The 13,979-nt window shown below is 42.1% G+C and overlaps 1 protein-coding gene across 1 annotated transcript in view; it reads right to left on the bottom strand.

The window, feature by feature from the left end:
* Nucleotides 1-2,578: 2,578 nt before the first annotated feature.
* The window catches only part of LOC8029480 (nose resistant to fluoxetine protein 6), a 91,415-nt gene continuing 80,014 nt past the window's right edge, over nucleotides 2,579-13,979 (bottom strand). The window contains exons 11-13 of the mRNA XM_040212424.3: nucleotides 10,194-10,380; nucleotides 6,222-6,364; nucleotides 2,579-2,883 (exon numbers count right to left, since the gene is read on the bottom strand). Of these exons, the coding sequence (XP_040068358.3) occupies nucleotides 2,617-2,883; nucleotides 6,222-6,364; nucleotides 10,194-10,380 (597 nt within the window). The 3' untranslated portion in view covers nucleotides 2,579-2,616. The remainder of the gene's footprint in view (nucleotides 2,884-6,221; nucleotides 6,365-10,193; nucleotides 10,381-13,979) is intronic.

Here is a 13,979-nt window from a genome sequence, read left to right as displayed (position 1 = left end):
ATAAGGTTAGGCGCCACAAAGGATCTGAAAGTATAATCATGTATTGAAGCAATAGTACGTTAAATCTACTGTTGAATGTTTGCAATTATCATTTTCCTTGTACATTTTAATAAAATAATTATGCCCAATGATTAGGGAAAATCGTGCAGCAGTTCAAACATTCAACAATATCAAATTATGGTTTAGAATATACAGTGGTGATTTAAAGCGGAATAAACCCCAATACGAATATTGAGTCGCACAAAGGAAAGATAACTCCTGCCACAAAGAAAACGCAAATTATCACTTGCGTAAAGCGTGGTGATTAATTCCGAGACAATCCGACCGCAAGACAACATTTCTGGGAATTATTGTCTCATCAAATACGTGATGTTATGATCTCAGCAAATAATTATCGTTATGGTATCGGCAGAGACAAGCCAGTCACGGTTTTTTTATCTCTCATGTTTTTCAACTTCTATAGATTCATCGCAGCACAAACTAAATTTACCACGTAAATTGCGTAAAGAGAACGTTCCTTGTTGTGTACTAGTGGTTCTAATTCTTGTGGTAGTGGTTAGAAATATCTTAATAAAATTCGCAAGCTAAAGATTCCTGGAAAAACATCTAAGAACCGCGCAAAATCGGACAAACATAAAAAAAGATGCGATGTTTCTGTATATTTCGAGCTGTTATTTTATTTTATTAATCAATCACCATCTAGTCCATAAATTCAATTTTACATTGCTTTGAGAAATTGATTAGCGATTTGATTAGCGAAACTTATATTTCACTCTTTATCACGTTATCGCGGAGCAAGGTTTACCACGTTATAAAGGTTACTTGGAGGAATAGTATGTTTAACTGTAAGTTACACTTTTTAAAATATATTGAATTGAAAAGCTATGTATCTCAGCTTTTTTATTGAGTTTCTGCCTTTTATGTCACGGAAACTTCAAAACAACTAAATAAATTCCCATTCAAGCGATATATTATTATAAATATTTTGTATATATTATAAATAAAAATCGGCATCGTTAGGTGTTTTGATTGTTTCAGTTTAACATTTGGAAACACTTTTTCAATTACCAGGTCTTTTTTTAATTACCAGGAGACCGACGCTTTTTGTGTAAGGAAGCGTTGGGAGAATACGTAATTGACTTTGGACAAATGGTTCTTGGCTGGTATAGAGGGTGTGCGTTTCGAGATGTTAAAGCCATACTTGTCCTCACAAAGTAAAAAACAAGTCACACGAGACACTTCAAAAATACTTGATCATTTATTCTTCGTTTCACACAGGCAATATTTACAGGTTGCGCCTTGTGATTTTAAGTTTGGGATAGCATCTGTGTATACACTGCAAGGTAGCAACGTAGTAAAATAAAAAGAAAATATCAAGAGTTGCTTTTGGGGTAGCAACTATACCTTGTTTTATGATGATGAATTTACCCATTAGCGTTGTGAATTTTTAGAGATTCACAAATTAAAACATCAAGCATGGGCGTAGGGCTTTCTTGCCTGGGTCCCTACCTAATGATGGATTGTTGTTCCGACAGCCTTGTTCAGATTCTTACCCTGAAAATGCATGCATTTGTAGTCTCTTGTTTTTTGCTTATTTTGAATGCTTAAAAAAGTCCTAAGTTTCTAGCTTTAACAATCAAATGTTTCTTTCTCTTCTTTATGTTTGACTTTGCAATGTCAATTACGTAGTACACGTAAACTATTTTTTATAGATGATCAGTTCTGTCTCTATTATTACTGAACGCTGGGTAAGTTGTAATAAGTGATGGATTGTCAGCGGGTTACATAGGAATGCAAGAAGACAACTTATATATTTTATACTGGAAGAGCCATTTTCTCTTGTATCATCAAGTATTTGAGAGAAACAGCAAATGATAGCCAATGCCTATTTTATCGCCGTTTTATATACATACAAGATAACCGAATTAAGGGGATGAATTTATTATCTTCTAGTTTAACGAAACTATTCTTGACAGATACAAAAAATATTAAGGAAAGCCAGTTTTACCCGTAGGAACATGTTAAAACAATGTGAGAGGAAAATATTCAGTTCAATCCGCCACTTGGTGTCGCAAAGATCAGGGAAGTCAACAGGGCGTTTTTTACCATATATTCTGACGTCACATCAACAGATGTATACTATATTTGATGCTCCAAACCACACGTTACCTTTGGCCTAAAGGAATAGATGCATTCATTGGAAACAACAATATTTTCTCTAAACTATGAACTGCAATAGACTATCTGTGCATGTCAACAACTTGCTAAAGCCAACAAAACATGCGAATACACGACAGGGCGTAGCTGTCATTTTAACTAAATTCCCAGGATATTCCGAAAAAGCCGATAACTTTTCATGCAATTCTAAGACTGGAAACATGGGCGAAAGAACTGAGTATCCGAGGAGAACTTCAAACTTGGATCTAAATGGTTTCTTGTGCTTCGAGGTCATAACATGTCCTGCACAAAATAAAATGGTCAACTGATTTTGCAGGAAAAAATATGAAATAAAAACGTCCCTCGGTTTCGCTTTTTTCGCTGATTTCCGTGGCGCATCCTTACAGACTCGGGACAATTTTGCGAATGACAAGCGGTAGTGCTTGAAGACGCGAGCTGCTACAGTCTACAGTCGCCGCTGGGCTTGCCGTCGGCGTGCATCTTCTCCCCGAGGATGGTGATTTTGGTGCAGCTGGGCAAAGGAAGGGCCTTCAGCACTGGCTTGGCGACTTCTAGGAACCTTCGAGGGCACCCGTCCTTTGCGGCAATGATTCCCATCTTCTCGCACATGATCTGCTCGAGGGCGTGCAGGGGCTCATCGGTGATAATGCTGCACAGGAATGCTCCGAGGTAGCCCATGACAATGAGGCCACAGAAAAGGAACAGCTGCGGGAAATCAGAAAAAAAATTGCGGTTCCTTCCCCCATTACCGGGAGGAGTTGTCAACTAGCGCATCTAGCTTGTCCGGGACGGCACTACGGAACGCGTTGCACCAATATCAGTATTTAATAAAATACACTTTAGAAATACGCCGTGCCCACTCTCTCCTCTAAATGTTGAATATCTTTCGAATTAAAAATACGCATTCGCCGAATGCTTATTCTATTCGGTCCAAACCAGAATTAGAAGATTCAAACCCAACGATTATCACAGTGAAATGTTATAATTGGTTTGACGAACATTTTAATGGTGAAATGGGAATGGCTTCCCCGCGTTTTTTGTAACTCGCGCCCTCTAATTTATTACGGCCGCAATTCGCCTAGTATATTAGTAAATGACGTATTCGTTTTAAATAGTATACCGGTTAGTTCTGAAACTTTGGCATCTGGTTTCAACCACTAGCGCTACATTTCGGCGGAGAATAAGCGCTCCGCGACGCGCAATTGTTTCCGTAAAAGACATCCCCCTAATTTTTTGGCGAGACCCTGCATTTCTGGCTCTTCATTTTATTATATTGCTTTTCTCTTGCTTGCGTAATGATAAGTAAGCCTATTTATTATTTCTTTGACTGAGAAAACATCACGCTCTTTTGGCCAGCACGTGGAGGAGAAACACGCTTTCAATCTCCATCTCTAGTGAAAAAAGAAGTTAGTACTAACTGTGGCCCCGAACGTTTTGTTTAGTGTGACGTTTAGGTGTGCTGACTATAAATAAAAGCTAGACTTGACGCAGTCCTCGTTTTCACTCGGCTACCTGAAAAACTTCCTACGTCAAATTATTGTGCCATTACCCGCACTCAGGCGTAAAAGTCCTATCCTTCGCATCCACTTGGGTACTTTTTGTCTGTCTCGAATTGCATAGAAGTTTTTTGATGGACGAATGACATATGCAGCAGGTAAAACTCAGACGATGCTGGTTATGAAATTCTTGCTTAAGATGCAAAAGGGATATGTAGAGCTCTTTTGAAACTCGGCCCCTAAATATTGCCTAAGGGTTTTAGACACAATAAGGAATATGTCGCGAGGTTCTCGCGTGTTGCGTTTCCGCAAAGTGCTCAGATCTTCAACTCCACTAAACGTTGGCACAATTTATGTTTTTAAAGAGCCGCTCCTGTAACGTGTCAAGTTTCTTAATAAAATTGAAACTTAAAAAACGGAGATTATAATTACTTCTGTGTTTTTCGCACGTAAGTATCCCCAAGTGTTTTCTGTTCGAATACACAATGAGTAGTACTACAGGCTTTATTAAAAGTCTTGCAGAAAAGAACCCGGCTGAGAGAGAGAGAGAGAGAGTATTACAAAATAAAATTGTAATTATCTTGCTCGTAGATAAAACATTACTATATCTTGAAAATGCTCATGAAGCGTTCTTAAATACATTTTTGTTTACACAAAGTACATCGTAGTTCTCAGGTCCCCGAAATATTTATTAAATAAATTGCCGAATGTTGTACTTTGGTTCACATTACATAATAAAAACAATTCCAGGGTGTTATCCAGTCTTCTGGATGATTAGGCGCACCATTTCGCTTACCAATGTTGTAGTACTGAAAATTATATGGTATCAGATACACAACAGTAAAAGCAATATATTTCATTCTATTATTCATTTTTGTTTCGCGCTGCTTTGAATATATTTTGCAAGACACTTTCGCCTCACCGCTTTCCAGAATGTGTCCCTGAAGCCTTTAAAGGGATGCTGAACCGAAATTTAGATTTCGCACGGTAAGGCCACAGAAGCGTTGTACCGCACGCTACGAACTCTGAGACCTCATTCATACATCGATATTTCAAACGGATGGCCGTATCTTTGTAAAAGAAGGGCGCGATCAAGCGAGGACTCTGACGTCACGATCTTCCTGGAATAGTTAAGAATGAGGGGAAGCTGCTTCACTTCTCTCTTCCTTGCTTCGGGTCACCAGCTTGACGGGACGAAGAGAGAAGGAGAGGGAATAAGAATCATGGCTCGTGAGCCTCGTCGGCCCTGTTCAATCGCGCATTTCTTTTCCGAAAATACGGCCATGCGTTCAAAATATCTTGGTATGAGTGGAGCTTTTAAGTTCTACAGCGTCCTGCCTTTCAGTGAAGCCCTGTTTTGTGAGATCGAAATTTTGGCTCAGTTTCCCTTCAAGAATTTACCTTTTAAGTTTTACCTCAGTTGAAAAACATTTTTAACAAAGTCATAACAATTCCTCTAAAGTAGAAGTGAAATTATCATTGTACGTCTTAAATGGGCATATCTCCAATTGAGGGAACGTGTGAAAATTTGTACTAAACTCAAAAATATTGCACAGGCACACAACCATAGGAAAACATATTGCCATCTTGCTGCAGAATTGCAAATTATATAAGTAGCAGCTTCTACAAAATCCAATACGAGGCAAGGCTATTTTGTTCTCCTTTGAAACTTTAAAAACCGTGGGGTTGTCAAAAATTTTAGGTTTATTTGTTTTAACTCGCAATAATTTGTTTAGAAAGCTATGGTCTCAAGCTGTAAAGGGAAGCCATCAAATTCAGGACAAATCATCAGGATGTTTTTGCAAGTCGCTATGGCTCATAATCATGTGCAATTTTTGACTACATAATTTCAAGAAAACTAATGCACACTTGAAATTAAGCAACAGGTCGAAGATTGTTGCGGAAAGAATGTATGTTTTGTTTTGCGTTCCTCTTTTATTTACGCTCAGCTATATAGATTTTCTACACTTTGGGTACTCTGGTGAACTTCACTGAATATCGGAGAGGTTTGAAAAAAGTTGATACACCATGGGAGTATTTATTTTCCTCAGCTGTAGCTGCTCATCGGCCCATGTACAATATATGCGAAACTCAGGGTTCGCTATATGTGTTAACAAATATCAAATTGCCATCAATGTTCCATTCTATATCTGGAAATGCATTTTATTAAGAGGTGAAGGGGTTTCGATGAGTGACCGCGTGAATGCAACTTTAACCCCTTGGTTTTTCGTATCGACAACGATAACCTTCACTGCCACTGTGAATGCATTTTGCATCAATAATTGTACTTTTACTAAACCTATTGAAAAACTATTGATTTGTTTTATTCCCGAAATGTCTGAAAAATCGGCGCCTAGGGTATTGGACGATGCACTTCGCGTATCTTGAGAATGCACATTTTGGAAATATTGCCTGCCCGGTGGAAGATGGCGTGCGATAATGCAAATCAGCTTTGATCAATCGTTCCTGTTATTCATCCTCACAATCTGTGATTATATTCCAAACACACGCAGTTTGAAACAAGTATCACAAGAAAAAGCGACTCACGGCCATCAGCTGGTCAGCCTGCACACGCTCCCGCACGTAAGCGGTGAAAACGTTCTGCACCAGTGGATGAAGCAGGAACACCAGCGGCGCCAGGCGGCTCAGTGGACCAAAGGCGGACCAGGACAGGAAGTCACCCACGAGCCCTGCGTCGTCTCGCACATACAAATGTCTCCCTGCTGGTAGGCTGCCGACAATTGTACGGCAGCCGTGGAGGGGTCTCAATCTCTGCCATACTAAGTTCGAGTTTGATGCTAAGTTTGCCTAAGTTCGAGCGCAGCAGACTCAGCGGACCGATCAGTGGAGCCAATCACGCAGCAACAAAATTGCATGGTCATGGCGCTTGTCATTATTCGGCGTTTGGTGTCAAAGGCCAAACCAAGCACGCGCAAAATATGCACCGTGGTCTCACGCTTTTTTTTGTTTGTACATCATTCGTTACGCCGGTGAATGAAAATGCAGAAAGATGACATTCACCGTGACGATTCACTTTTGACGCTTTTTTATTAGCTTGAAAAAATCGTAACGGCGGTTGCGCTGGTGCTTAGGGTCAACAGAGAGTATAAGGAGAGAGCGTTGCTACATTCGGCTGACTGTCGTTGGGGTAACTTTTAACGCGAAAGCCTTATATGTCCCATTACGCGAAAAGGCGGCGTCGGGGTTGTGCCCGAAAGATGGCCACAAAAATACGCCATCAAGCACCCGTCGCTCAAGTTCAAAGCGGACGCTCCTTAGGAATAAAGCACAAAAAAAAGCAAAGCAACCCAGATTCTTCGTCACGGAAGCCGTGAGGCAGGCGGGGGCGCGGCGCCTGCGCAGTGGGGGAGCGTGATATCACCGCCGGAGCACTGTGTGCAAAAGGAATAAGTGGGGTGCTGCTTGTAAGATTGCGCTGCGTGAAGGAACGCTATTGCATTCCTACTCATAAGCAGTCTTATATGTCTTCGGTGTTTTTTTTTTTTTTTTTTTTAAGACTGTTTCTTGAGCTTCCGGAGAATCTGGATTTAATACGACAATGTCGCAACGTCTTGACATTCAGCGACCAGCAGGAAGGCCTTATACGAGGTGTGATCAAAAAGTTCTGGGACCGCTTTTGTAGCATAAAAAGAGAGAACTGCACAGTGATGCGCGCCGCAGTCGAAGCAAGGGACCTTTGTGTTCCCTTATACCAAGTAGCGTCGCTCTGTAAACATTTGGAACTGCGCTACACAAGTTTTCTGACGTCGTGCACTGGCACAATGGCGATTTCACCACAGATTGCAAACCAGAGCTTGAGCGTACATCCATTCGGAGCCAAACTAGGCAAATATAAAACAGAGACCTTTCAATTCATTCTGCGGGCTTCCGTCAAAAATCAGCTAATTTTGCGTAGTGTTTTAGGTGGCAATCGCTCTACAAGAACGACAAAACATCGCTTGAAAAAAAGTGCGGTAGGGCGACCTTATCCTGTCTCTCCTCGACTTCAGTGACGTTCTGCAATTCTTGAGACACTTGTGGTACTCAAAACACCTAGCTCACTTTACTGCTTTCAGACATCAGACTTTTATATTATTTCAGAGGTCTCTGTTTTCGATTTGCCGACTTGGACGTAATATTGATGTTTGCTCGCGCTTTGGTTTGCAGAGTACTGAGAGATCGGCAATATGCTCCTGCATGTGGTCAATCGAACACGTGTAGCGCAAATCCAAATAGCTGAAGAGCGACACCCCTCGGAATAGCCAGACGGAAAGATCCATTTCTTCGACTGCTCCTCGAGCTTCACTGTGCTGTCTCCTATTTTTACGCTGCAGAATTAGTGGCGGAACTTATTGATCAAACCTTGTATAAACTTGAAGCATCCATTTAGTATTGAAAGGCATGCTTTGCTCTGTCCATGAATACGGGACCAAATGTTCTAAATAGGGCATAAAATATACACAGCCGAAGGTGTGTCTCCAGTGAGATTAATAGTGCTATCAAGAAACTTGATTGAAGAAGGAGCTAAACTGTCAAGCTAGAATAGTAAATATAACTAATGGAGTTAAACACAGATCTTATCGCATATCGATAGTAGCTGGGTGCCGTGTGCAAGCACCCACGACCCCAAATCTGCTTTGTGTTAGTCTGATATGTACAGGTAAGTTAGCAGGTTTATTCACTCCAGGTGAGCGACTTCAATGCGATGTGACGATTGTATTTGTAAAACAGGTATATTACCGTGATTTAGTAAATATTAACTCTCAAGTAATTTTAACCGCCTATTTTATTTGAACGACAGCTCACAATTACACGATGTCCTTGATTACTTTATTGTGTTATTATTATTGTGCTGCCAGTTCCTCCTATATACGTTCAGAGCGTGGCAAAAGGTCATCTCGAGGCCCTTATACCTACCGCGCGTAGCAACCGCTTGAGGACACCATGTTAAGACAGTACATAATAATCATCGCGCGTTGTGTACCTAGATTCCAGAGTGTTTTCAACTGCTCGATTGGGTTTACATAGTAGTCGTGTTTATAAATGAGCTACGAGGAGGAGAAGAGAGTGTTGATCGTCTGTAAGCGTATCTGCCTTTCCGCCCGCGTTCATTCTAGCCCCGCGACAATGTAGTGCACACGCACTTGCGAGTGCGCATGCACTACATTGTCGCTGCTTATGATTTCAGTTGATCCTTTTCTTGAATCTAGGCTTTCTAAGTTCACACTGTAGCTACATCCTCTGCTTCCACCGCCTCGGTTCGTCCTGCGTTTGACGCACGGCGTTGGACATCGTCTGCTGCCTGCGCTTTGCCTCAAAGATTATAAAAACGGCGTTCTGTTGTGTGCACCGATTCAACCCGGATAACAAAAGAAGGCTGTGGGGCTTTCGTTTCTTCAAATTCCAGCTGACATTGATTTCATAAAAAGAAAAGGTATTGTGGCAATCCGACGATAAAACTGGATACAGAGTGCGACGTCGTGCTGCACTACGGTTTGCAGCGAGCGCAAAACCGCATGCCGTGTGCTTCTTTCGAAATAACGGAACGTTCATATTTAAAGTAGAGCAAGCAGAGCTCCAGAATTGTAACATGGCCACATTCTTTTCTGAATGCGTGTGTGGTACCGTTTTAGCGTACCGCCCGCGTATTCTGAACAAAATGAACGGACGGATGGATGCACTGCATTCCTTTGTTTATCCATCAAAACTACCCTATTTTAGTTGCGCGCCCAGCGGGAAAACTTTGCACTCGCGACTGCGGCGGCGGCTTATTGTTTTCTGACTCTTCTACAAGGAACTGAGACTGTAGAGGAGGCACTGGTACTGCACATGTTAGTTTCACACTCTGGCTAGACGGGAGCAAGACGGCTGGAGCGGAGGTGAGTTTTAAAAGGAAACTGAAAATTACAAACGCGTCCAACGAGCTGTTGTTTTCGGCACCCTGTAAAATGTTGCGCGTGTACTCTAGTTTTGTAAATGCGATGATTTAGTAGTTCTCAAACATGTGCGAAAACTTTTCGATTGCCACAAAACCTTTATAGTTTGTAATTAAAAAAAAATTACTCAAAAGCAATAAAACAGCTTAAATGTACCAAACGTTGATTACTTTCTAACGCGGACCCTTGGAAGAGACCAATACTATATGAACAGTGCTTCTCTTTAGTGTGTTCACGCCCCGAAAATGTCTTTGTCCGTGTTAAAACAAAAAAAAAAAACAAAAAAAAAAACGATATAATATTTGGCATGAGTGGTGTGACTTAGAGTTTCCGCAATATGGCACGCCAGTATTAAATATAATGGGATGATCGCTACTAAACGGGGACCTGAGTGGCAATGGTGATGTTATCCCTTTCAACTACCGATGACTGGATGCACGTGCCAATGGCCCTCACCATCAGTGCAAACTTCCAAATGTCATGCGAAAAATGCCGGAAGATAGCCGGTGGGTACTGCAAGACTGATTGGTGATGTCATGTTCAGCGTTGATAGACTCGCGGCCACACTTTGGTCTCGGCTCACATGCTTTTCCAGTGGCGCAGGCGAAGGTCACCCAAGCAATGGAGAGCGCCCACACGGTGCGGTGGACGGCGGCGTACAGAGCCACCTGTGCTGTGCCCAGACCCTCGCCGCAGTTCCACCGGTAGGCGCCGAACAGCACCGCCACGGCGCAGAGGAAAGAGCAGACCCAGCCGAGCGTTCTGAGCACCTGCGGACGTTACGTGCAAAGTCTTCAAATAGTGTTTGCTGTGCGATATTTTATAGTGTGTATTTGCCACGAAATTGTTTTCTTGTGATATGTATTAGAATAAAGATTTCTGGTGTAAGGATTGAGTTTTAACGACTCATTCTCATGACATACAGTTTAACTAAGTCATTATTTTGACGTACTATGTGTTTCTTTGTGTCTTTTTTTCAGAAGGTAAGATAGAATCGCATAACATAAAGGAGAGCAGTTTCGAATGAAGAAAACGATATTGCAAAAAGTAAGTTAAACTTTAACTGCGCAATTAGAACCAATATTTGTTTGGTTCCTCGAATACTCCTGATCGCATTTTATTGCAAGATCAGCGTTGGCATTCCATTGACTTAATTGCGTAAATGCCGTACATCCACCACCAACAGGCTATAACTTGCATTTTCTTGGATATATCTTACTGCTTACTTTTCACATTGTTGTCACTTTATTTGAATATGAATAATTTCCGTATTCGGTGGCACGCTCTACCACAAAATAGAAACCAGGGCAAAACGCGGACGGTTTTCCCAGTGTCGGTGGCGGATCTTTAAAAAACACTTTACTTTTCTCACGATCATCAAATATAAATTAAATTTTCTAAAACATTATAGCGATAGATTTAACTCAAGGTACAAACAAATGACTATCTGAAGAAACACCGTGTTCTTTAGTTTTTTTTCTTGTCTTGAAAAAGAGCGACGAGAAAGCAATGACAAGGCAGAGATGCAAGCAGACATGGAAGTAATTCGTTACAAGAGAAGGAATATCTTGTAACCTCTTACTTTCTATAATTTGAGAACTCATTCCTTACTTATCTGAAAAATATTCTCGATGTTTTTCATCACATTTTGGGCAGGGACATATTGACAGTTACTCTATCTGTATTTTCGTTCCACCAAAAGGAGATATAGAGCCAACTATTGGAAACACAGTGGACTTCGCGCTCTTTATATGGTAACCTAAGGAGGCGTGGGTCCGCGATGGAGAAGACTGCTAGTGAGGGAACGGAAACGAAATCACCGAGAGCACGATACCCCGGAATTCCCATTTTCGAGCTTTTTAATTCGCTCTGTATAGGTAGGCAGATTTAGCGTCGTGCATACTTTAAGGCAAAAAGACTCGAGCTTTCGGATAACGAAGGAACTGCTTTGAGCGCACAAAATAGTTGAAAAATAATGACCCATCAACCTGTCGGGTGAGGAAGATCCGTGGGGCATATGCATATCCCTCTCTCCGCCTTGTCCCCCAAAAGTCAATCTGTGTTTTTCTTTTCGTAATTGCCACACGACACCGAAAGAACCCGGAGAAGTTCCTTACATGCTTGTCAGTGTTACTATGTACGCACGTGTGCCCCCATACAGAGTGATGGCACCTCGCGCCTGGTAAACCCTGAGAGCGCTGTAAATGCCAAATACTGGCAGGACCGACCAGTGATGCTCTCCATGGCACGTGATTTCGCGCTAGTGGGCGCGTGTTGGCAGTACCTTTGGGGTTGCGGTCACATCCATGTCTTGGAAAGAAAGTAGCATCAACCTTGTTATCAGTATAAACTGGGATCGGCGCTGACCCTCAAAACTCATCACTTTTGAGCAGCAGACCATCAGATGATAGCAGTACAAAGCCCATAAGTCTTGTGTTTACAAAAACGAGAATTCCGGGATCATAGCCAGCGGATCGTGCAGGCAGAGACGGGCTGAACTTTAGGGATACGAAAGGAGCCCCGCGCTTTCTGAGAAAAAAAGGTGGATGACGTGACACTAGAGTTGATACAGTCTAGGACAGCTGTAAACGCGTTAAAGACGTAAAAGCCTCCTAACAAATGACAATTATATTTAATGCGTCAGCAATAAGGCCCGTTCACACACTTGCAACCGAGTATCAACGAGAGAGACGAGACCTTTTGAAACCTCTTAAAATTTCTGAGGACGAGAGAACACACTGGCACTCTGGCGCCATCTATGCAGTGACCCTGGATCTTTATTTCACAAAAGCGAATGTTTCGCAGGATTTCGGAGGTTAAATTTGCGTCGTACCTATGAGAAACGCTCGTATATAACGTTGACGAAAGTATTTTCGAGCCAAGAAAGAAAGGATAATGCGCTAGAGAAATAGGAAAGATGCCGGGCTCGCCAAGTTTACACAACTACCCAATAAATGGCGCCAGTGTGTCCTCTCGTTGTTAGATATATTTAGAGGTTCCAAGAGGTCGCATGTGTGCGAACGGGCCTTTAGTAGCAACATGACAGGGGAAAGCTGACGGCGCCCGTCTTCGGACAAAACAATGGAAAGGGAAGTGCGCCGCGAAGAGAGGAGGAGAGCAGTGAAGGACAAAGGAGAGAGGGAGGCGACGTCGCGCGCCGGAAGCCGATGCGCGCGCGGATACTGGGGCGAGTCTGAACTTGCAGGTGTGCGGAGCGCCCGTGGCTTGCTTTGTGCTACAAAATGGACTGTAAACCAAGTACCAGCACTGGTCCAGGTAGGCGGTGAAAGAAGCCGCATTTTGAACAAGGGAGACGGGCTGCCAAAACCGGCGAACACCTAAATCAGCTTTAGGCAGTAGACGCCGCGGCTAAGCTTGCAAGGCGGGTGAACGAGAATCGCCAAGGCTTAAAAAAAGTAAATGAATATCCGCTGGTGGATTTGTAGGGAATGTTCTCATCATTCCTCAGAGGGGGATGTGTGTCGCACTTCCCAAGTGCCGTGCTAACGTATTCCTTAAAGATCCACCGATGAAACTTCTTTTTTTTTAAAATAATTTCTGAACTGGATTTTAGTTCAGTGTGTGTGTGAACTAATTATTTTAGTGAAGTGTTGGTTTTGATGTGTTTTGAAAGATATCATATCAAGTCTGTCATTCTGCCGGAAAGCACCCTTCGTCAGCAGCACTCATCGATACTTACCCAAAAGCAAGTACACAATTTTAGTCTCACTGTCACTTTTACTGGATAAAAGACCCTCCATTTAGGCGATATGCAACAACCATTAAAAAACACAACTTCAGAAAAAAAGCGTTTGCTGCTCGCTGATGCCAAGCTTGGATTATGTGGAATAGTGCTCGTGCCTAGTCTGCTCGATTGCATTTGACACGTGTTCGTGTAATCCAGTGCAAGGCGCCTTTATTCGGAACTTCTACTTAGGTCGATCGAGATTGTATGGGTTTGTCCCCCTCAAATGATAAACCTAAAATTAAGGGTAGGTTGTAGTTTGCGAAGGTTATTTGCGCTTTATTTTAATGGGGCAAATAATTCAAACAAGCTGTAGGCACTGCGTGCCATCTGTGCGTTTCTTGGAGTGAGACAAGGGTGATTGAGTAACGCTACAAAGTAAGTAATCGATTTATTTTCAATACGAATCATCTGTAACAGTAGCCCACTGCATTTTGGCCAGGTAATTTAATGTGGAGCTAATTACTTTTGGTGAAGTCATGGGCACAAATCTGAATGTAAGCAATCCGCAGAAGGAAATATAAAACTACCATAATACTCTGCTTTATGTTAAAAAAATAGAGCTTCAAATTAATAAAGCGTTTGGTAGTTGCCATTTGTTGTTTACGTACTGTGAAATGATAA

Source organism: Ixodes scapularis, unplaced genomic scaffold, assembly GCF_016920785.2.
Source record: "Ixodes scapularis isolate PalLabHiFi unplaced genomic scaffold, ASM1692078v2 PGA_scaffold3__209_contigs__length_174095766, whole genome shotgun sequence".
NCBI classification, from domain to species: Eukaryota; Metazoa; Arthropoda; class Arachnida; order Ixodida; family Ixodidae; genus Ixodes; species Ixodes scapularis.
This window is presented reverse-complemented; position numbering and strand designations above follow the sequence as displayed.